Source organism: Alexandromys fortis, unplaced genomic scaffold (genome assembly GCF_014885135.2).
Source record: "Alexandromys fortis isolate MF-2015 unplaced genomic scaffold, M_Fortis_MF-2015_v1.1 scaffold_117, whole genome shotgun sequence".
In the NCBI taxonomy this organism is placed as follows: domain Eukaryota; kingdom Metazoa; phylum Chordata; class Mammalia; order Rodentia; family Cricetidae; genus Alexandromys; species Alexandromys fortis.
Genome location: NW_026068015.1, coordinates 367010 through 390850, shown reverse-complemented (window position 1 = coordinate 390850; position 23841 = coordinate 367010). Strand labels below are relative to the sequence as shown.

Below are 23841 nucleotides of genomic sequence, written 5' to 3'. Positions count from 1 at the left end.
AACATGGGATGTACTCACTCATATTTGGTTTCTAGCCATAAATAAAGGACATTGAGCCTATAATTCGGGTTCTTAGAGAAGCTAAATAAGGAGAACCCAAAGAAAATCATATAGGCTTCCTCCAAAGATTAGTTTTGTTGTTCACTGCAAGGCAATTATATTAAAAAGTGTACTTTTTCACTATATCCAATCTTATTAAAATTACCCATGTCTGTTATATTTTGTTTTTATATTTAACACATGTATAATTAATAATTTTCTGGTTATGTTCTGGAGTCCAATTAAAAGCTAAACACAAGCTGAATTTAGGATAAAAAGTGAGGTATGAAGATAAGAATCATATTTCTGATTTTTGTCAACTTTTGTTACTGTTCAAACTTATTTTGGAAAATCTGTCTCAGATAGTGCCAGCTCTCTTGTTTAAGTGTGAAAGCCACCACAGGCAGTAAGCAGTGTGGTACTGTTTTAGTTTGTTATTAAAACAATAAGCCGGAGTGAACTCAGGGCTACTGAGATGTGAAAGGAAATCGGGTTATGGACTTACTGTCATACCAACATAAATTTAATCCAACCTACATCGCTTCTACCTTTAGGATCTTGGGGAGGTTATTTAATGTCTTTGAACTTCCTTTTTTTCTGCCTACAAACATATAGTTTATAAAAATGCAATTACCTTGCAGAACTTTTGTGGAAATGTGGAACTGAGTACACTTTCATATTTAGGAACCTTGGGTTTTATTAGATAAGCTTTTCAACTCAACAATTACTTTGCCAACACGATTTCTTCTTCAGTATATAAACCTATTATCAACAATTAGCCTGAAGTATTAGAAACAGCCTGGACTATAACTATGGCACAGTGGCTCAGTGACTCGGTGCTTGTCTGTGTGCAAGCAGCACTGGGTTTGATCCCTGTATTAGAAAAACGGGATTTAAAAAAAAAAAAAGATTAGAAGTAATCAAAGAAAAATTTTAAATTTCACTTCTGGCTGAAAGGCTTGGCAGGAGCATCATCTCATTCCCTTACATTAAATGCTTTGGACACCTGTTCTTTTTTTATTTTTAAGTAATTGAAGAATTGCCACAGTAATCAATTTGCTATTACTCTTTGTATTATTTGCATAAAATTTCAATAATCATACTTTAGTTACATAAACATATATCAGTGTCATGATATATAATTGGAAATTGAGATTAAAGTAAAAATATCTTCTTCACATAATGCTAGTTTTATAGTAGCAAGTTGAAGAAAATTACCTTCAAATTCTGTGTCACTGTTTGCTGAGCTGCACATCCCACTCTCACGTGAGACTTATTACTTGTGTTCAGAGAGTAAGCATATGAAACAATGTTATAGAGGGATTCTCACAGCCCTCACCAGTCTGCAACCTTGTGATTTCCCAAAAAGCAAGACACGGTTGGGGGCAGTACACCTCAGCTCAGAGAAGCCATGTTATCCCTCAGCTTCCATATCTTGTTTCTTATTTGCCACTGGAACCTGCTTTTTAGCTAGATATTATCACTTCGATTTCACTTGTAAATTGAAGGGAAATTATCATTTATGACTTAACTGATAATTATGAAAATGAAAATGAGGTATTATTTTGTGATACAGCAACTTCATCAAGACTGTCATTTGTCTTCCATTAAAAGGCATTCCATGGTTTATCAGATGTCTAATTCTCTCTGCTGCTGAGGCAGAGGAGACAGGCCAGGGACGAGCAGTGAGCATTTCTTTCCATTAGTCATGGTCTGAATGGTTGTAGGGAGTGAAGAAAAGGGACACAGAAGAAAGGCATTCTCTCACACAAGCTCTTCTAGTACTTGTTGTGCAATACATTCAAATTCTAGTTGTGACTTTAATAGCACTTGTCCCCAACCACACAATTTAAATATCTGTTACTGCAGTGCATAAATTAAGAGCAATTATGCAAGGTATGAACTTTGCTGCTAGCTCTTCACCCTCAAAATCGTCACACAAATAACCCATTATAATTGATGACTCAGTTAAATCGCTTCTTTTGGAATTTGTTGGTGAGTTGTCGCTTTCCATCTGATACACAATTCTCACAAACAGCAACACCTGTGGGTGTGTTGTCTCCTGTCTCCTGGCGATGAGTCCATGTGGTATTTTACAGAATTGCATTCCAGAAAGACAAGGCTGACCAGCCGAGGGGAGGGCACATCAAAGCAGTAAGATGAAAAATGCCGCGAGCGATTGCTTGATGGAAGAAACAGTTGACTATTCAGAGTGATAAAATGTATGACTGAATTTTAAATAATTTAGGAATTAGCCATTACCTCATAGACTGGTTAGTGTTCGCCAATTTGACAGAGTACAGCACAGATGTGGTCTTTCCTGTCTTCCTAGATAGTAAACATGCAGCTAAATACCTGGAGATGAACGTATAAGCTTACACTGAGGATGTGAAGTATCAGAAGCCATTGCCTCAGAGGAAGTGATGCCGTCTCAGCCCCATGCTAAAGGAACTATCAGGGGCAGCTCATGACGTGAAGAGTTGTGGAGGTTTTAATGAGAATGCTATCTAGACGTTCGTGAACTTGTTCCCCGCTACCAGAACTAGGGAAAGATTATGAGGTGTGGACCTGTTGGAGAAGGTGTGTCACAGGGGTAGGCTACTAAGCTTCAACAGCCACCCATCATTCCCAGTGTGCTCTTGGTCTGCTGATTTTGGATCAAGATGCAAACTCTCAGTTGTTCCTGCTGCCCTGCCTTCCCTCTACCACTGTGGACTCTAATCTGCATAATTCTATAGGACATGAATAAGATACCTACCCTAGAAGGAATATGCAAGGAGAATAAGACAAGCACTGTTAGAACTACTTCATATGTTATTTTTGCAAAAGTAAAAATGTTAATCTACAAAATGTAAGATAAATATTAACTTTAGTTTTTATCATTTCTCAACATACTTATAAATGAGTCAGAATGCCTAACAGTTTGAATAATAGCCCCGAGCCTTCCCCTGCCTAAGCAGTTTACCCATCCATTATTAGGTCCTGTAGTGTGCACCAGCTCTAGAGTGCCTTGCACAATGAGCAGTGCCTGTGAGTTTACACAGACAACACATGTGTGAAACACCGGGGCATGCCCTTTCATTCCAGCTAGTATGGCCGTCACTCTGCTTCTAGTGTGGTGATGTGCCTCATGCCTTTAGCTTCAGCGCTGTGTGTGTAAGAACCAGAGCTCTCACCACGTCTGCCTCCTGCATTAAACACAGTGCTCGAGGGCCTTCTGTGCACTATTTCCTGTGTTACTTTTACTAAGATAATGATGCAGATTTGCTTTCTTTTTAATGAAGTGAATGTTAAAACATGGACTCTGTACTGGGCGGTCTTTATTTTCAAAATGAAAGTTCCTACATATGTTTTTTTTTTAAAGTAGGGAGTTGAATGAACTCCTTTTAAAAATATAATTTTAAAAAATATATGCAAATTTCACTTAAGACTGTGCTTATATATATTCAAAAACATTTTCCAAATGCTTTAGCATACTTCTATACATGTCCTTAAATCTAATTGATCATATTATTAGACTGTAGATAATGAACATCTGAAATTTAAACAATTTCGGAGCTAAAAATCACCTCTTATACTAGGTAGTGTTTGTCAACTTTACAGGAAATAGAGATAAGTGAGAAGAGGAAATATCACTGGAGGAATTGCCTGCATGAGATTGATCTGTGGGAATTTTTGCAAGGGTTTTTTTCTTGGTTGCTAACTGATGCAGGAGGGCCCAACTCACCCATTGTGAGTCGCTCCATCCCTGGGCAGGTGGTCCTGGGTGCTATAAGAAAACCAGTATGGAGAGCAAGCCAGTAAGCAGTGTTCCCCAAGGCCTCTTCATCAGCTCCTTTCTCCAGCTTCCTGCCATGCTGGAGTTCCCACTTTGGTTTCCCAAGATGATGCCCTTCTAAACTGCAAGCTGAAATAAACCCCCTTTCCAACAAGTTGCATTTGGTCATGGTATTTATTACAAAACAGAAGAATTTGATTTGTAACTTAATTATGTACAGGGAATCATGAAGTTCATTACAAATGTCGGTACCTGTACTTAGTATTTACTGTGCACTTAGCCTCTAGGAAGCTATGTATATGATATGGGTTTGTTCTAGTTTTTTCTACTTATTTCCTGTACACTTAACAAGATTTTTTTCCAAAATAGTGAATTTTTAAAATACAGATTGTTTAATTTCTTTCCATACACAAAACTAAGTCTTTTTCAGTTTATATGTCTTCATTTCCTTTTATCCTTCACATTTTTCTGTGTGTGGATAGGATTATGGTAGTTAATGTTCCTCTCTTCCTTTTTATTCCTTTCTTCATTTTCTTGTTAATATTGGGGATCAAATCCAGGGCGTTGCGCATCTGAAAACATTGCTGTACCAAGAACTATGTCTTCAGTCCTATAACTTCCACTTATATTTTGTGTATGTGTGTGTGTGTGTGTGTGTGTGTGTGTGTGTGTGTGTGTATTTAAAGCTGTGGTCATTAATTGCACAAAGTGAGTGGTTTTATTATGATCTTCTCATACATGCATTTATTATACCAGGGCTATATACACCCTTCTATTGCTCAATTTTTATCTGTAGAAATGATTCTTTTCAAATTCTGTTGTGATTACTGCTGGTTTATTTTCATTGGGCGTACTCATTGTTCATGGTACTGTTGCATAAGGACATTTTAATGTAAGTATGTAACACATGATCGTTCACAATGCTTGTATTCACTTTGATCATGTTTCTCCATTAGTCTGTGATTCTTTCTCTCCACATCTTTAGTAGTGCCCTTTTACTTTTGTGCCCTTTAAAAGAAAACATTCTATAGTGCATATATGAGAGAAAAAAATGATGCCATATTTATCTTTGGGAGCTGGCTCATTGCACTTACCATGATGACCCATCCATTTTTATACACATACCATTTTATTATTCATTATGACTGAGTAAATTAAGAAATTCAGTACAGGGAGAATTCTGAAAAAAAAAAACAACTATAAATGGAATTTCCAGCCATGCCACTTCTGTGTAAATACCAGAGTCAGCATACAAAAATGATATACTGCATACCCATGCTTATTTGACCACTCAACTGCAGCCCATTATAGAATCAGTCCAGTTACTCACCAATGGATGAATTGGAGGAGAGACTGGAATATATCAAAAACAGAGCTTTTTAAGTCGGCCTCAAATCTACAAAAGCCATATAACTCTAAAGGTGTGAATTATATTGAAAAATTCAACCTTAGAAAGGTCATGATTAAAGTGCATTACAGACTTACTTTTAAAAATATATGTAATAATTATTTGTTGAGTAATGGCTAAGACATAGGTGAGGTTTTTATCTTCTGTACAGTTTGTGACATAACATGCTCTTACTTAATATTAGACAAATCACTTAATTATCATTTTTCCTTATGCATGAAATGGACACTGAATGGCTACTTCAGAGTTTAGGTGAGGTGAAGCCGGACCAGAGGTTGGGCAGACAATGGCACCTTTTTTCCTTCTGCTTGTCTGTTGAAGTTTGGCCAGTTTCTATTCTGCTGTGCTTTTACAGCACCTGCAGGTCTGCACACAGAGTCTTTCTCAGCCCCGTGATATCTCACCTTTCCCTTTTATAAACTGATATCAAGCAAAGGTTATATAAAAAGTCATTGTGTTTTGTGAAATCTTTTTTCTTTTATTGAAAATTAAGTTTTATTTATCTGATACATAAAGGCACACACACACACACACACACAAAACCTATCAGTGAGACCCCTTGTGATGTTTCTTACATGTTTACATTGTGAGATCAGATTACACATCTCTGTCCCCTCAAATATGTCAGATGTTTCTGGGTATGGTAACATACACCTTTAATCCCTGCACCAGGGAGGCAGAGGCAGGCATAAATCTCTGAGTGCAAGGCCAGCCTGTTCTACAGAGCAAATTCCAGGACAATTAGGGCTATGCAGAGAAATCTATGAAAAAAAAAAAAAAAGAACAAACTTTTGAGATCTTTTTAGCAAGCACCGTTAAACTCTCTTGTAGTGTTTGAGTTACCCCGTACCCTGATGCTGTCTGTGATCATCCCACTGGAATAGCACAGAGTTGCACACTGCTGACTAAACTCTTTGCCCATTAATTACACTCTCCGATCTTTCTTCCTGCACTCACCTGGAGAGGCCTCTGCTGGCTTTCATGTGCTCTGGTGCTGAATCTCCCCAGTTTAATGAGTTTTGTGAGTGTGTGGTTTTGCTTGTCCTTTGAGGTTGTCTTTGTACATGAACTTCAAAATATTGAGATGGTTTAATTGGCTGACTGAAAATCCAAGGACAGTTTAAGCCTTATGCATTCAATGTCTTTGTTTTTAGGTTCCAAAACTAAGGAAGGAGTGGTTCATGGTGTGACCACAGGTAAGTTGCACTGGTTTTTATCCTGGGGTGATATCTAAAATGTCCTATAGGTCAATTGCACCTTATTCTTATGGTTCCAAATGTAGCTGTCAAAACCACTGTCTACAGAGGAACACTGTCAGTTTACTTTTTATATACCTATTTTTAAATTTGTTTTGCTTTGTTGAGACTCAGTATTGCTATGTAGGCCAGATTGGCTTCTGCTTCAACTTTCTAAGTATTGGTATTATAGGTATGCACCAATGTACCTCATATACTGGCTTTGTTTAAATCTTATTCTTTATGAAATATTTTTAAATAGACAAATATGGATTAAAGATTTATAGCCCAAATGTCTAATGATTAAGAATAATGGCTTTAAATTTGCCAGCCATACTTATTCTTAATGGTTTGGTATTTGGGTATTTGGCTCAGAAACAAACAAACAAACAAACAAACAAACAAACAAAAAGGCAGCAAAGTAAATACAATGTAATAATGCTATTCTTTCCTCAAATATTTTATATTTCATATAAACATATCTTTAATGTTTGGTATTTGGATCATGATTTATACTGATTATAACATTTCCTCTGTGATTAAGGGTTCTTTTCAGAAGATATGCTTAGGATTATGTTATTTTAAAAATTCTATATAGTTTTTATTTTATTTATGTCCACTTGGCACAATTTCAGAAGGAATTTCAATAAATCTAAAGTAAGACTTACAATAAAGGAGAAAACCTGCAAAGGTGGTGTAGTAATGTGGGGAGGGAGGTGTGTAGTAGAGCGATAAAAGGCTAGGAAAGTAGATGGGAAACAAATACAGTCGAGTTGTCACAACTGTAGCCATACTTCTAATGCACATTCATCAGCATCAGACTTCCTGCAGTGGAAAGAGACCTTTCATGCATGTAATTGATATGACCAGGAATCCTTGACCATGATAAATTCCTGCAACATAGCAAGTGCCCATCAACAACCTGTAAAAGGGAAGCATAGAAAATGCTCCTCTTACTTCAGTGTGGGAAATAGGCAAAACTCAGTCAGACCTTGATTCAGACTTTTGTTTATTTACTTATGTATTTATTTTTTATTCATTTTACATTCCAACCACAGTTCTTCCTTCAACCCCTCCTTCTATACCCCCTTGCATTTCCCTCCCATCCAGTTTACTCCTCATCCACACCTCCCAAAATGTCAGGCCTCTCATGGAGAATCAACAAAGCTTGGCACATTAAGTAGAGGAAGGATCAAGCCCCTCCCCTCTGTATCAAGGCTGAGCACGGTATCCCACCATAGGGGATGGGCTCAAAAACGCTAGCTCATGCATTAGGGATATATCCTGGTCCCTCTGTCAGGGGCCCCTCAGATAGGCTAAGCTACACAACTATCTCTCATAAGCAGGTGGTGTCATCTGGTTCTATGCAGGCTGAACAGCTCTCTGTCTCGAGTTTGTGGGTTAACACAAGTTTGCTTCAGCTGTTGCTGGACAGAGTCATGATCCTAATCTCACTTGCTCATATAATCCCTCCTCCCAGTGATACCACTCTTGGACATATTCCAAAAGGACACTCAGTTATACCACAGGAAACCTGCTCAACAATGTTCATAGCAGATTATTCATAATAGCCAGAAACTGGAAACAACCTAGAAGCCCCTCAACCAAAGAATGGATAAGGAAGATGTGGTACATTTATATCATGGAGTATAACTCAGCTGTCAAAAAAATGACATTATGAAAATTTCAGGCAAATGGATAGAACTAGAAAAAGTCATTCTAAGTAACCCAGACTCAGAAATACAAACACGGTTTGCACTCACTCATAAGTGGATGTAAAGCTAAGGATAACCAGACTATAGTTCACAGTTCTAGAGAAGCTAGGAAACAAAGAGGTCCCTGAGAGGGTTACATGGACCCTGGGAAGGGAAATTAGATGAGATCTCCTAGGTAAATTGGGGGCAAGGGAGGGTGCTAAAGGAGAGGGGATGGGGCTTAGAACATGAGGGAACAGGATGGTCGAGTCAGGGAAGGGATACAGTGGGAGAGCAATGAAAGAAATATCTTGATAAAGGAAGCCATTATGGGGAGAAACCTGGTGTTAGAGAAATTCCAATGAATCCTCAAGTATGACCCTAGTTAAGACTCCTAGCAATAGTGGAGAGGGTTCCTGAATGGGTTTTCCCTGTAATCAGATTGGTGAATAACCCAACTATCATCGTAGAGTATGCATCCAGTAACTGATGAAACCAAATGAAGAGATCCACAGCCAAGTGCCAGGCCGAATTCCAGGAATCCAGTCCACTTTTTTTTTTTTTAATTTTTTTTTATTGCTGTGTGATTTTCTGCTAGAGTCATATCTTTTCCTTGGTTAAGTTTCTCATCTACGAAAGACCATGTTTTTCAGTGGCTTTTTCCTGAGAGACATTTGTCAGGGAAGAAAAGAGCTTCATCCCTTTACACACACATCCTTCTGATAAAGAAGGTTGCAAAAGTAAAATTAAAGTCCAGGAACACAGGCTCAAAGCTCACAGAGCTGATACCTTCTCTCTCTGTTGACCAACAGGAAGTGTAGACAGTGAGACGAATAAATAGGCTGCTTGGTTTCTAGAGGCTGAAAGAAAGGCAAACGTCAGCGCAAATGTAATAAGACATAGAGATTAGACAAACGGAGAATGTCATGAAGAGGCCCACTCTAGAATAATGGTGTTCCAGTTTTGGTAGTTGAGGGAGATGCAATGTGGTTTACAACACAGGTAGCAAGTGGTGAGGTTCAGAGTCTTCTGTGGTGACAGGCTGCAGAACCCTCTGTCGGCAAGTTTGGAAATTTTTAGTGTTCCCCTAAATAGTAGGATGTAGGACATGAGTTTTTAATGCTATGTAGAAAGAGAGTGGGAACAAGGGAGGGAGGGAGTAAGGGAGGGATGGGGTATTTATACAATAAGCAATATTTTACAAATATTTTCGAAAGAATAATAGCAAGTGCATTTCCATAGTTTAATAATGCTGAAAATTATACATACTGTATTTTTCTATTTCTTTAGTTTATTAAAGAATTTGCGATATCCCACAGTAAATAAATGCACAGACTATGGTATAGTCCAGGGATCTGAAGCTTCCTCTCAGTACTTATTGTATCAAATGAATCTAGTGTTTCACAAAACACTATGAGAGACTCTGTTAGGCCTCATGGACACAGGGGTGTGGCTGCAGCAATTTGAAATGCCGTTCTACTAGTTAAGTACGCTGGTAGTGGCAGAATATCAAGTGCACTATCAGTCAGTCTGGTGATGAATAGATGCATTGTCAGAAAGATGCCACAGTAAGTACCATTCCTCCTACTGTCTATAAATAAAGTGCTTAATTTATGAAGTAATATTATTTAATATAAAACCCGAATTTCAGTTACACGGACAAATGTTTCTGGCAACCACCTCAATATGAGAATAGAGGAAGAGTTGGTGGTTTGCTGTGCTGGGTGTAAGTGCCCATTTCAGGTGCATCCTACCCACTCAGTGATATTTCCGTTATTGTTAGTAATGTTTACACAAAGAAGAAAGAGACTCTTCTGCAGCTTGCACCCTTACCCACCACTGTGGAAGTTCCCCCAAGATTCCCACCATAGGTTTTCAGCAGGAATATAAACTAAGAAACTTCAGTGGTAACTTTTCTACTTATCAAATCCAAAGAAAAGAAAATCTCTCAGTCAGATAATCCTTCAATAGAAATGTAGAAAACATCTTAAATTCTACCATTTTGATTTCATGATATTGTTGCCAGTATATGTGTCATGTGGCAGGAATATGATAATACATTTCATCAGATTTATTGAAAGGCATCTTTGAAGTTTTTTCACAATAAACTGTGGGGCTGCAGAATGGGCTCAGCAACTGGGAGCACTGTGGTTGCAGAGGATCTGGTGTGCTTCCCAGCTTCCACTTGACATCTCGCAAGCATCTCTAACTCTAGAGCTTGGGGAACTTATTCCTCCTTTGGCCTCCAAGGACCCTACATAAATGGAGTACACACACANCACATACACACACACACCATACATATATATATATATATACACACACATACACAAAAGATTTGTGCACATAAAAAATACAAAAATTTTGTAAAAACTTAAAAATAATGATGATAAACCTTATTTATATAACTATAGTGTGAGGTTTCTTGATTATTTTATTTAATTTTTCACTTTATTGTTGTATGTATAATAACTTTAGAATTAAAATTTTACTTTTAGCAACTAAATAACATATAAATATAATTATTAAAATTAATTTGGACATTAAGTTTGGCATTAAGTTCCTTTTTGGTAAATTAAAAATTGCTTGTTAAATATCTGCTAATGCATTATATAAGGAAGGAATGAGACAGCTGTGACCATGATTTTAAAGAGCTTAAAACATAGAGACAGATGTAGGTAGACATATGGTAAATTTTGATCACATTCTCAGTGTTTGCCACTGAAATATAGCGAGAAATTCATGGGGCCATGGAGAAGGAGTCTTTTGCAGGTCTTTAACAGGCTATGGCAGTTGAGTGGATTAAAACAGAGAAACTGAGTGGAAGAGGGCTTCTGATTAGAAGGAAGTCTACTTACCAATTAGAAAAGACACTTTGGGATAAATACAAGTCAGTTTGAATTCGACCATATCTATTGATTGGGAGGTGTGCTGGGTGGTTTCACGTGTCAACTTGACACAAGCTAGAGAAGTCAGATAGGAAAAAGCCTCAGTTGATGAAATGACTCCATGAGATCCAACTGTAAGTCATTTTCTCTGTTAGTGATCAATGAGGAAGGACCCAGTCCATTGTGGGCAGTGCCCCTCTGGCCTGCTAAGAAAGCAGTCTAAGCTATCCTGAAGAAGAGAGCCTGTAAGTAGTACCTTTCCATGGCCTTCTCATCAGCTCCTGCCTCCAGGATTCTGCCCTGTTTGCATTCCTGTCCTGACATCCTTCATTGGTGAATAGCGATGAGAAGTGTTAGCTGAATCACCCTTTTCCTCCCCACCTTGTTTTATGGTCATGCTGTTCCACTGCAGCAATGAAAACACTAAGACAGTAGCTAAATACTCTTGATCCTGATTATAAGGTCTTTAGCCACAAAATAAATGTCATTTATTGAATGAATAAAACACAAAAAGTTTGTCTCCTTTTGTACTTTAAGGCAGTGTCAGTGAGTAGATAAACTGTAGACCTTAAAGTCAAAATATAGTCCTACAGATATTTATATTTTTATCTGTTTAACCACATATATTATCATTACCGTATGTTGTCATTTTATAATATTGTTTAAAATGGGAATCATGTATAATTTGCACTTACTGTACAATTTTTGTGTTTTAAAAAGAGATTAAAGTTTATATTTAAATCTTTATTTATTTAAAGTTTAAAGATGTGTGCACAAAATGTAAAGCTTATGGCTGGCAGAAAATATGAATACCTAAAAAGACAAAACCTATTTTGCATTGCTTTGAGTTGTTTTAACAAGAAAATGTTAATCTCAAGTAAAACTTTTTGTCATATTCTTGAAAGAAAAATAATAACCTGAAACAGAATTCATTATAATTCCAGTGATGTTTAAAAACAAATTTTCTAATATAGCACTCCCCTGGCCTTTAAAATTAGACTGTGGATCCTCAGTGCTCTTCAGGAAGCAGACAGAATGACAGAGAGCTCTTAGGTAGACTTACAGAACTCTGACCTAAAAGGCAGCTACAGAGTAATTTATGTGGATGCTGGTTGCAGTGTGCATGACCTTCAGGCTTTCTCTCTCTGCCTTGTCTGAGGGATAAGTCCTGTGCCTTTACAAATAATGTAACTTCAATTACAGAACTTGTCCCTTGTAAATTAATTTTCATTGTCCACATTATTGGGTTAATGGTCCTGTACTAAAATTTGTACAGTTCAGTAGTCATGTGACTGGCTGATGTGCTGTGACTCCTCGGATTATGAGGATTCAAGCTTTTCAGAGAGTATGTGAAGAAAAACATAGTTATTTGCTTAGGAGAAAAACACACATGGAGAGTATGAACTCAAACATTCTAAACCCAAAATTTGGCACAAAAGCAAAAGAAAAAAATGTAGAGAAAATGAAAGGCACACATGACAATGGTTGATAAGATCTGGGAGACATCAGGGTTTATAGATATAAGATGTAGAGGTTGAGGTACAGACAGGTTCCTTTACTTATTTGTTTTATTGTTTTACTTAGCATTGTTTAAGAAGCGGAATCTCTTGCCTTACACTTCTTGCACAGAACTATGGAGTTAACAGAAACATTTTATTTTATTTTGAGTTCTGTTTTACACACACACACACACACACACACACACGCAGAGGACTGGGACAGACTAGCTTAACAATTAGGTGTCCTTCTAGGATGACACAGAGAAGTTTTTATATGAAAATAAGTCTTTGCTTATAAATACCTTCTAAACTATTTGTAGAATCTTCTCTAAACTTTAACTTGTCTAAAAAACATATTAAATAGCCATAATATAAGTGTGCCCTGTAAATCTATTTTCATATTTACTAAAATTATAGCTTCCCTGTTTCCATTAAAGTGGCTGAAATTTTGTCTCAACAGTTTTGTTTGACTGGAGAGATGGCTCAGTGTTGAGGAGTACTTGCTATTCTTCCATGGGACCAGAATTATGTTCTCAGCATCCTGCTAGGAAGCTTTTGTCCTCCTGTAAGGCCAGCTCCAGGGGCCTGACACCACCTTCTGGCATCCTTGTGCACTTGCACACATATGCTCATACCTGTCCCTACCAGATGCAAATACACATAATTTAAAATAATAATCTTTTAAAAGAACCATCATTTTCCTCTACCATGTCCTCACCTATCTTCTGTCTCTGAAACATGCGAGGAGCATGAACACTTACCGTCCCCTTCTCAGAATTGCTTAAGGCAACACTTGCTTTAGATTTCAACTGTTTTTGATTTGGGGATAAGTGTTATAAGACTATAACGATATGTCTTGGCAATGGGACCCAGGTCTAAACATAAAATTCACTTATATTACATATACCTTGTACATATTGTCTGCAGGCAGTTTCATACTCTATTTTAGAATAATTCTGAGCATATATCAAAGCTCATGGTGTGAAATTTTCTATTAGCATTAAATTGGGCCTGCTCAAAAGCTAAGGATTTAGGAACATTTTTCCTTTTGTGTTCAAAGAAATGATACTGGATTGTGAGACGTGTTTGCTCAGAGGGATAATGGAGGTGAACTTGGTAAATGAGATCAAAGCGTTGGCATTGAAAGTGAATAGGACTGAGATGCTCAGACTGGCAACTAGACACTGCAACAGGTGCATGGTTTTCTGTCCATTTGCCTGGATGCAAAGCACACATTGCTTGCATTGTATTACAACTAAATGCTCAGGATTTTCTAAGCTATGTATAATTATAGCTCAGTTTCAGTCTCTGGCTGAAACAGGTCACTTCTATCTTGGTGTCTTGTTCTTCAACTCTTGTTGCCTATGGTGTGTGTGTGTGTGTGTGTGTGTGTGTGTGTGTTTATAGCTGTTGACAGCTGATGGAAGAATAGTTATTTAAAGTCTGTCACACCACCATCTTTTGATATGATATCACTCTTGATCTTTGTAAGTGGCTGAGAAGACCAAAGAGCAAGTGACCAATGTTGGAGGGGCAGTGGTGACTGGTGTGACAGCAGTTGCCCAGAAGACAGTGGAGGGAGCTGGGAACATTGCTGCTGCCACTGGATTTGTCAAGAAGGACCAGATGGGCAAGGTAAGACTGCCTGTTTTATACTACAGTGATAAACTCGGAATACCACTATCCTTCATATATATCAGAAAGCAGCCATAAGATATGCATGTGGGGGGGCACTGCACTTTTATAGGGCTTTTATTTTGTCACACTGGTAACCCTGGGAAATGCCATGCACACTGCACAATATCCCTGATTGTTTTAATTTCTGGAAGAAAACTACCGAAATGAACAGTATCGTAAGCGCTAAAGTATTGGTGACATTTCAGAAAGAATGGCTGCTTTCATGTGGATGGTGGGTCTGGAATTCCTCTTTGTGAGAGTAGCAGCTTGTTACCATTCCTCATTCCTACATTTCAAGGATGAAGATCTTTATTTGATTTCCATGTAATGACACCATCTCTTACTAAATGACATATTTGCATATCAGATATCAACTCATTACCAAACATATGCTTTTGCAAACTGAGACTGAAAGTGCATACCAAACAGAGATCATGGATTCATATGGTGATTTCTAACTTCTAGAATCTTAAGTTTGTTTCTGGATAACTGTGGGGCTTTAATGCCATATTCTAGGTATAGCAATGGAGTCTCTTATCAGAAAAATGCATGATCACATTCATATACCAAAGGACGAAAAGAAGGCTGTCAACAGAACCTCTATTTAAAACTATTTCCTGATTTTATAATGAGGAATGTGGAATTTGTAGAGGGGAAGTGAGTACCACGTTCATGCAGCCTGCTGGAGTTACCTTGATGGCCCTAGCTAGCATACATCTTTCTATCTGAACTATCACTTCCCTGGTCATAGCCAACACACAGCTTCCTCTGACTGAATTATGCAATAAAGGAATTAGTAGAAGAATTTGTTGCTTTGGATGTAGGAAGTTTGGGAAGCATGTTTCATTCCATTTCCCATTTGCTTGCTCTTAAAATATGCAATGTAAATCACAAACGGTTCATTAAAGCACTTCACATTAACTTGGGCTTGTTTTCTATCTTTTAAAATACCAGTCCTCATTTTAATATTCTAAAGCAGAAATCTACCATTGTTATAAAATGAAACATTTGCAGATATTTCTCTTTGGGGTGTTGTAAGTTCTTAAAGTTTCCTATTATAAAAATGAAGCCATAAACGTAGAAATTGGAGTAAGAAATTGATATGAAACCCAGTGGGTTTGGGGTTAAAATGGTGGATCTTCATGCTGTGCTGGTCATTTGCTAGTCATGAAAGCTTGTGCACAGTGCCTATGACCCTTTCATCCGTAAGGAAGGAATTCCGCTACTTTATCAGGAAGCTGATAAAGCCAATTTTGCAATGAAGTTCTGAATATCTTTAATAACTCAAGGATTATTCAAGTAAATTACAAAATTATGGCCATGTTTTTGATGCTAAACATATCCACAGTTTAAATAAAATCATTAGATTTATTTCTAATGAAATTTAAAATATTTTATTTCGTCTTTCAGATTCTAATTAGGATGATCTTGGTAAAGAGCAACAAGTACTTATTTATTTATTTTTTTAAATAACTTTCAGTGATCTCATTTGCTCTCTTTTTTAAAAATTAATGATTATTTACTGTGTTCGAGAAACTTGGAAGAGCAGGAAATTGACCAATGGGGCTCATAGAAGTGAATTAACCACATTGCCATTCTTGTGGTGGCCAGGATCCCTGGACTAGGAACACTGGGGAAATAGAGGTGACAGACCTTTGGTTTGCCCAGCATGCTTTCTGAGTGTATTTGTCTCATTGCTTCCTTGGTAATGAGACAACAGACACACCTCCCTCCCTTTCTTCTTGTTATATTTTTCTTTACCCTGTTATTTCCTAAATTCTTCTTTGGGATACTCCTGCTCTCTTGTATTCTACCTATTTTTAATATCAGTGGAAAGAAAGATATGGTTTCTGGTAACTAAGGTGAGATGCGCCCCCATCTTTAATTAGGTACAGCTAACTAAAGAAAATCTTCTTTATGGAATACAGCACAATGTTTTAGTAAGTGTACGTACAACCTAAAATGATCACAGCAACAAAGATAATTAACATAGTCAACATCTTCCATGACTTTTTCTCTTATTGTGGTGACAGTTTATGAATACAATGCAACACTAACAACTATAACAACTGTGTTGCACATTAGGTTCCTAGGACATTCCCTCCCTCCTCTGCCCCAGATAAAGCTTTATATCTTATGACCACCATCTGGCTGTATGGTCCCATCTCCTAGCCCCTGGTAACCACCATTCTAACCTGTTTCTATGGCCTTGATGTTTTTAGAATAGCTTCCACATAGAAGAGAGATCACAAAATACGTGCCTTTCTACATCTGGCTTACTTTCCATTGTAGGATGACCTCAGGGTTTAGCCATGCTAGGGAAAATGCAAGGATTTCCTTCTCTTTAAAAGCCCTTTGAAGGCTGAAGAGCATTTCATTTGCATACATGTGCACACACCAATGTTTGTACTCATTCAGTTGCTAATTACTCTTTTGCTTGCTTACATATCTTGATTATTTTGAGTGATTTCTTTATACCTATGAGAATGATTGCCAGAGTACATGGTAGTTGTGATTCAGTATTTGAGGAACTTGCATACTGTTTTGAGATAATGGCTCAATCAGTTACATTCCTAGCATCAGGAGCTCAAGCTTCTCTGTCTTTCACACCTTCAAGATGTTTGTCATGTGGTGTTTTTTTAGCTGACCAGTCTAATGGGTATAAGGCAATATCATTGTGGTTTGGAATTTCATTTCTTAATGGTTAGTGATGAATGTTTTTTGTGTAACCTTTGGCCATTTTGGGTGTCTTCTTTAATAAATGTCATTTGTTAATTCATTTAGGAGTGTGCAACTGTGGTATGTGTGGTTTCCATGTGACAATGTGTATATGCGTGTGAGTGTATATGTGGTATGCATGTGTATATGGTGTATGTAGTGTATTTGTGGTTTTTGTGTGTGTGTTTGGTATGCAAATACATCTTTACAGGCATATATGGAGGCCATAGGCTGCTATTGGGATCTCTTTCTCAGTCAGTTCTCCCAGGATTTACCTGCCTCTATTTCCTAGTGTTGGGTTTGCATGTGTGCTCTGTCAAGCTGTTTTGTTCTCCATGTGGGTGTTGGGTATCTAAATTCAGGACCCCGTGTTAGTGCATCAGTCACTTAACCCAGTGAGCCAACTGTCCGGCTCCTTTTATTATTTTTTCTTTTGTTAGAAATAGATATTTTTCATACAAAATATTCTGAATATAACTTCCCCAACCCAGTTCCTCTCCTCCTCCCTTCCCATTCTCATCTGCACCATTTCTGTCTATCCTTAGAAAACAAACAGGTATCTAAGAAATCATATTATAATAAAACTAAAACAAATAGCAGGAAAAGAGTCAAAGAAAAAGCCTGAGAAATAGATACGGATACAGAAGCACACACATTTGCATACACAAGAATTCCCCACTCCCTGCCAAACCCTCAGAAAACCAGAAGTCATAACATATATTCAAAGACCTGTAGCATTAAGGAAATGCCCTGACACAATATTATGTGGCAAAGATCCTCTAAAGATGCCACTGTGTTTGTTTTGTGTTGACCATCTGCTGCTGGGCGTGGGGCCTACCCTTCACAGTGAGTTTCTCCAGTGAGACTCCCTTGGAGAAAGCTAAGTTTTCATTTGCAAGTGGTTATAAACTGGAGAGAGCTTCTGGGTTGGGGTGGGGGAATGTGTTCACTTCTCCTTTCTACTCTAGGATTCCATCTGGTGAAGACTTGTGCCAATCCTATGCATGCATGGTGCCACAGGCATATGTGGGTAGGTTCTGTTGTGTTTAGAAGGCCTCGTTTTTATGGTGTTCTCCATCCCCTCTGGCTCTTACACTCTTTTGTCCATTTTTAACCCAAGTTATCTACTTCCTTTCTATTGAGTAGTTCAGGTTCATTAAAAAAAAATTAACACCTAACAGATACATGGTTCACAGACTGGTTCTTCTATTCATTAGGCTACTTCTGTATTCTGAGTGTCATCTGATTTGCAGTGGAGAAGCTGAGAGTCTTATGCCATTTGATTTGTGTGTTTTTGTAGTCTGTAGTGTTTAATCTGATCCAAAAAAAATTACTGCTCAGACCAATGTCAATAAATGTTCCTTTATGTTTTCATATATTACTTTCAAGGTTTGAATGTGTTGGATTTTCCATTCTGCATGTGACTGTCCACATCAACAGTGATGCTTGCTGAAAGTTTTCCAGTGCAGTTTTCACTACTGTGGGCTTTTGATGCATTTGGCCAAGGTTGACTGATGTCCAGTCTGTGGGTTTGTAGGTTCTCTGACCCATTGCATGCATTATGTGACTGTTTTTATGCCAGTGTACTATTGTTTTGTTACTCCTGCTTTGTGACAGTTTGTGAAATCTGGCATTCTTACGCCTCCAGTTATGAATCTGAAGTATTGGTATGATTACTTATTGTTCAAGGTGACTTTGAGCATTTAATGTCCTCTGATTTGACTCTTCTGGGTTTAGGGCTTTTGTCTGTGTCTGGAAGATGTGGTATTTTAGTTGGGACCAGAGACACATCTCAGATCTAATCTATTTCGGCCAAAGTGAACTTCTGATATTGTTGATTCTACAGATCTATGAACATAGGTTATCTTCCCATGTACCTATGTCTTCCCAATTTCTTTCATCAATGTTTTATACGTTTTAGTTCTCAGAGACTGTAAAACCTGCATTAAATTTATTTTAAGGACTTTTTTGATGCTTTCAATGCTATTAATGCTATTAATACTATTTAAATGGAATTATTTTCTTTCTTCGATACCTGTAAAAAATTGCTTCTTAATTTTGCATATTGAGTTTATATCTGAAAACTTTACTGTATTTGTTTATTAGCTGTTTGGCGTAGTATTTACAGATTTTGCATATATATCATATAAAACACACATGCACACACACACATACACACATATGCTGCGCTGTATATGCACAAACAGGGATAATCACTGGCAACACCAAATGTGGAAAATTTTATAAGTGACTAAATAATCAATAGACCTGATCTACATTTAACTGTATAGCAAAGCTTTTCAGTTGCTCCAAACTTGTTCAGTTGATTGTTACAATAGAAATTGGCCAATACACACTAGCAGAAATGCAAGCTAGGCATGGTTTTATGTACAGACGTTCAGTCTATTCTCCATTTTGCCCGAGAGAAAGATCCGCTTTGATGGAGAATAGTGGACAAAGGAAGTTACAGGAGTTCATACTGTTGAGTAACGGTACAGTGCTTACAGCTCAGTGCTAGTTACTGGAGCATTTGGTTGGGACATCTGGCCGGTCTGTCTTCTACAGCTGCTCAATGGTGTTCTGAATGGGGATGCTGTTCACTGTGACTATTGCTAAATAAATACATATTTCTTTTATTCAATTTAGAGCGTTCTGAAAAGTTGTAACCAGACTTTGAAAAACATTTTAAAATGTGTGAAAGTACTGCATCAGTTGTGGAGCTGCTGCCCTGCATACCTGATGTTGCTCTGCTTCTTAGCCTGTCCCTGTTATGCATTGACCTAATCCACACAGTAACTCACTGTTTTTATACAAGTAAGCTTGAAGCACCAAGGCTCAGGAGTGTTAATTATACTTCTCCAGAATCAAAAGGAAGTTCTGAAGCATTGCTAATTTTGAAAATTTTCACCAATAGAGTATAAATAAAATTTGAAAACCTGGATTTCAATGCAGGATATGTGTAGTCTATAATCGTTTCTTAATTCATAAGAGGGTGGCTAATTAAGTGTGTGCTGGGTGAAGAAGACCAAGGCAGAATGAACAGAGTCAGGAGTGGCATGGTCTGTAACATTTATTGTATCCTTCTTCCTGCCTCCTGTTAGCATGATTGGCATATGCAGCATCAGACAGATTAAGTTTTAAACACTGAAACAGAGCTTGATCGGAAGACATGTGCTCAGTCTAGGTGAGTCATGTTATCCCCATCTCACAAAGCAGCCACTGGCTATAGGCAACCTTTCAGGTCTCTCTGAAGAAATACACAGATTACCGGTGACATCAAATGTCAGGATTAATGAAATACTTCCTTACACAGTAAATTTTTCTCCTTCAGTGCTTAATAATGGTTAATGTAATACATCATCTGAAACCATTAGGACTCTGAGTTCTGTCAGTCCAGTTGAAGATAGTCAACACAATTGTTAAAAATATTCAAACCTAAGTGAAAGCTTTGTGACACAGTGAGTGACCTGCTCTCTGTTTGGAGTTGCAGTGGAGTCCACAATCTGCACTGAAATCCTAAAGCCTAATAATAGGCCAAATAGAAAAAACACAATTGATTCACTTGATTTGTTTCAAAAGAGATATTATCAGTAATATTTTTGCAATGTGATTTGTATACAATATTTTTACTGAAAGGATAATCTGCTAATTGTGTATACATTGTCCCCACTTAGAAACACACCTCTCAGGTAGTTGTGATGTGCCTGTCACTGTTTCACTGGACATATATGGATGAAGATGAATTGTGAATCCTAGTGACCTTACACAAGCAAGGTTCTAAATGCAAAAGCTTTCTGTTATGACCTAGAAACTGTTACGGGAAAATAGACTTTGCTTATTGCTGTAATTCAATAGCACTGTGTAATTTGCTCCTATGTGTTGGGTATGCAGATGGCTCATCAGGGGACACATGAATCATGAGTGCCAGACCCCTGCCTTGGAGTACGTAGGGCAACAGATAAGATTATCCCTAGTATCAAAATATGGCCATAGTATGTACTTGCCCTAAGTTTATATATATATTATAGGAAACATTACATGGCTTTTATTAGAAATAAAAGAGAATTTGTATTACTCCAAATAAATACTAACTCTTGAACAAGTGTTAAGCTGTGTATATGAAATAATCTTAGACAAATAATAACCATAATATTTCAGCTGTTTAGGCACAAGGGCACACACTTCCACTCAAGTTCCAGGTTTCAGTGGATTACAGTCTGCCAGAATGAACCCTTCAGCAGCATAGACATGAATAAAAAATGTTCAAATGCTAGATCATAGATATTGCTGTGTGTAGGAGAAGTGCGTTCCAAGGTCAGCATGGTAGCATGACCTTAATTATTCCAGTGAACGGTACAAACTATGCTATGTAACTCGTCCATTTCTTTCTAAATGTTGGCAGAGGTTGGTATCCTAACAAATGCTTCATAATAGCAATTACTGCAGTTTCATGAACTGGTCTTAGTTGACACATGTGAACATTTATTTGCAATGTCCCTTTACATACAACTATTGTGTAATATTTTTGATAGGGTTTCATTGAGCTTCTACCATTATATGTAAAGTGATTTCATATTTATATGATTTTATAAAATTTCTTTTGTATATTAATTGATAAAACATGGTACACTCATCTTCACACACACATACTTAAAATCAAGCAAGTTAACATGTCTGCTGTCTTATAATGTTACTTTTATTTATTTTTTAGTAATAGAAGCTAAAAGTTACTCTCTTGGAAAATGGCTTGTACACACTCAATATTAGCTATTGTCTTCAATTACCTGGACATACTCAATATTTGCTATTGTCTTTACATTCATGAGCTCTCCATGGTTTGTTTTCATTTTAATCTCTTTCCCATCTAACCCGCATTTTCACTCTGTAAGAAAATGACAGACATAGATAGCATCTACAATTGAAGCAGAAAATGATAAAATGTGTTTGTGTATTATGACTGTCATTAGTTAGTCTTATTCCAAATTCAAAAATGAAGACTTTGACTCCAATCCTATGTAAACATAGATTGTATTGTCACTTGTAGGATGCAATACAACTGCTTGATATTTTCAAGAGCAGAAGTAAAGTAAATGAGATCAATTTGGTTTTGCATGGGAATATATATTTATGAAAACTGAAATTGGATGATACATATCATAAATCTAATCATTCTATTAGGAGTAAATGAATTGTCATGTCTAGTATGAGGTAATTAACTCACAAGAAATTTTATTACATTTTCTATCAACGTTTTACTTTTAATTTAAAGATACCCCCAGTGTAATGGAATCATTAAACAGATATTTGCCACATATTCATAGTAGTCTTTAATTCCCATTAAAGTTACATTGCACATTTAAATCAAGCAATAGAGTCAGGAACCAATGAAAATGAAATAAATGAAAAATAAGAACCAGTCATGTATATTTCAGCTTCCTTTTTCCTTTCACTGGTGTTTTCTAATTAAAACAGTATGTCTAATTTATTTGGAACTCAGTTCACACGAATGAATATAGTTTCAGGTCAGTGTATACAAGGAATAAAACAAATGTCAGATTTTTACTATGCTTGTGAGGGGCTAAGTTTGAAAATTTACAGTAGTAAACTAACAGCAACTCTCATACACACATACACATGCACACCTGTTTGTTTTATTGTTGCATAGCCACAAAAATGAGAAATTTCCATTTTAATATGTTACATTATTTCTTGTCATACAGCTCTAGGGAATGCATACTCAGCTTAGCTTTGACACTCCAATTTTTGCTCAGTGGACCATGTGTTATTTGTTAAGTTTCTGGGAGAAGAAAGGTGCTTGCTATTACATCACTAAGCTTGGGATCAATATATTTTCATATACAATGCAAAATTACTAGAATGTTTCATCTTTAATTTTGCCACATATGTAAAGCAAATACGTTTTTAAAAATCTCTGCTAATACTAGCAGAATTATTTATAGAAACAAGAATTCTTGCATGGAAGATAGCCACTCTAACTTTGAAGCAATGGTAGTTCCTACATGTTTTACTTTGCTTTTAATATTTGACCCACTATGATGGACTTTGGCCCTGATCTTTAAACCCAGTGCCTGGTTTATGTGCATTATTTAGTTTGCTTGGGAGTATAGAAAATGTGGCTGTGTATAGAGGACAGCTCGGTAGGTCATGGAGTGTGGCATTATTCTCATCTCTTTCACCATCCTGGGCTTTGAGCATGGATGTTTTTATCCATTGAATAGAACTGTTGAGTGAAATGAGCTCAAAATGTTTTCTATCCTGATTCAATGACTGCATTTTAGGCCAGTTTTTTTTTTTTCAATTATGCATTGCCAGACCCTTGGCAACTCATTTAACCTTTCTAAAGCATCATTCTGCCTCTGTAATTGGCCGACCAACTGTGTAGAGTTGGAGTGAGAAAAAAATGCAGCAGCAGACAAAAGACAAGCAGACAACTGGGTAGTAGAATAATTGTGGCTTTTTTTTTTCTTGATGTTTCTTGTTATTGGTTTAGATACATGATTTTAGAGACCTTTTCCCAAAGTAGCATAGTTTGGCTTTATTAAGCGTTTTAACACTAAAAAAAATAGACTTCACCAAGAATTCCACTTTATTGGCCTAATAAAATGAGTCACATTCCTTGTCTTAGTTTCTTTCATGTTGCTTTGATAAAAATTCTCTGACTTAAATAACTTAAAGGAAAAAGGCTTTATTTGACTGTTCAAGGGTGGAGTTCATCATGACAGGGAAATTAAGGCAGCAGAAATGGAAAGTGTCAAGTCATGTGAAAACAAACAAAAACTCAACCCAAACCAAACAACAACAAGAGAAAAACCCAGTCAGGAGTAGAGAGGGACAAATGCTAGCTTTTCACTTACTCTCTCTTTTTTACACAATTCAAGATCCTA

The 23841-nt window shown here is 37.0% G+C and overlaps 1 protein-coding gene across 2 annotated transcripts in view; it reads left to right on the top strand.

Annotated features, from left to right (window-relative positions):
- The window catches only part of Snca (synuclein alpha), a 96328-nt gene that overhangs the window by 4854 nt on the left and 67633 nt on the right, over positions 1-23841 (top strand). For both annotated transcript variants that reach the window (XM_050162336.1, XM_050162335.1), the window contains exons 3-4: positions 6380-6421; positions 14034-14176. In XM_050162336.1, coding sequence (XP_050018293.1) covers positions 6380-6421; positions 14034-14176 — 185 coding nt within the window. The remainder of the gene's footprint in view (positions 1-6379; positions 6422-14033; positions 14177-23841) is intronic.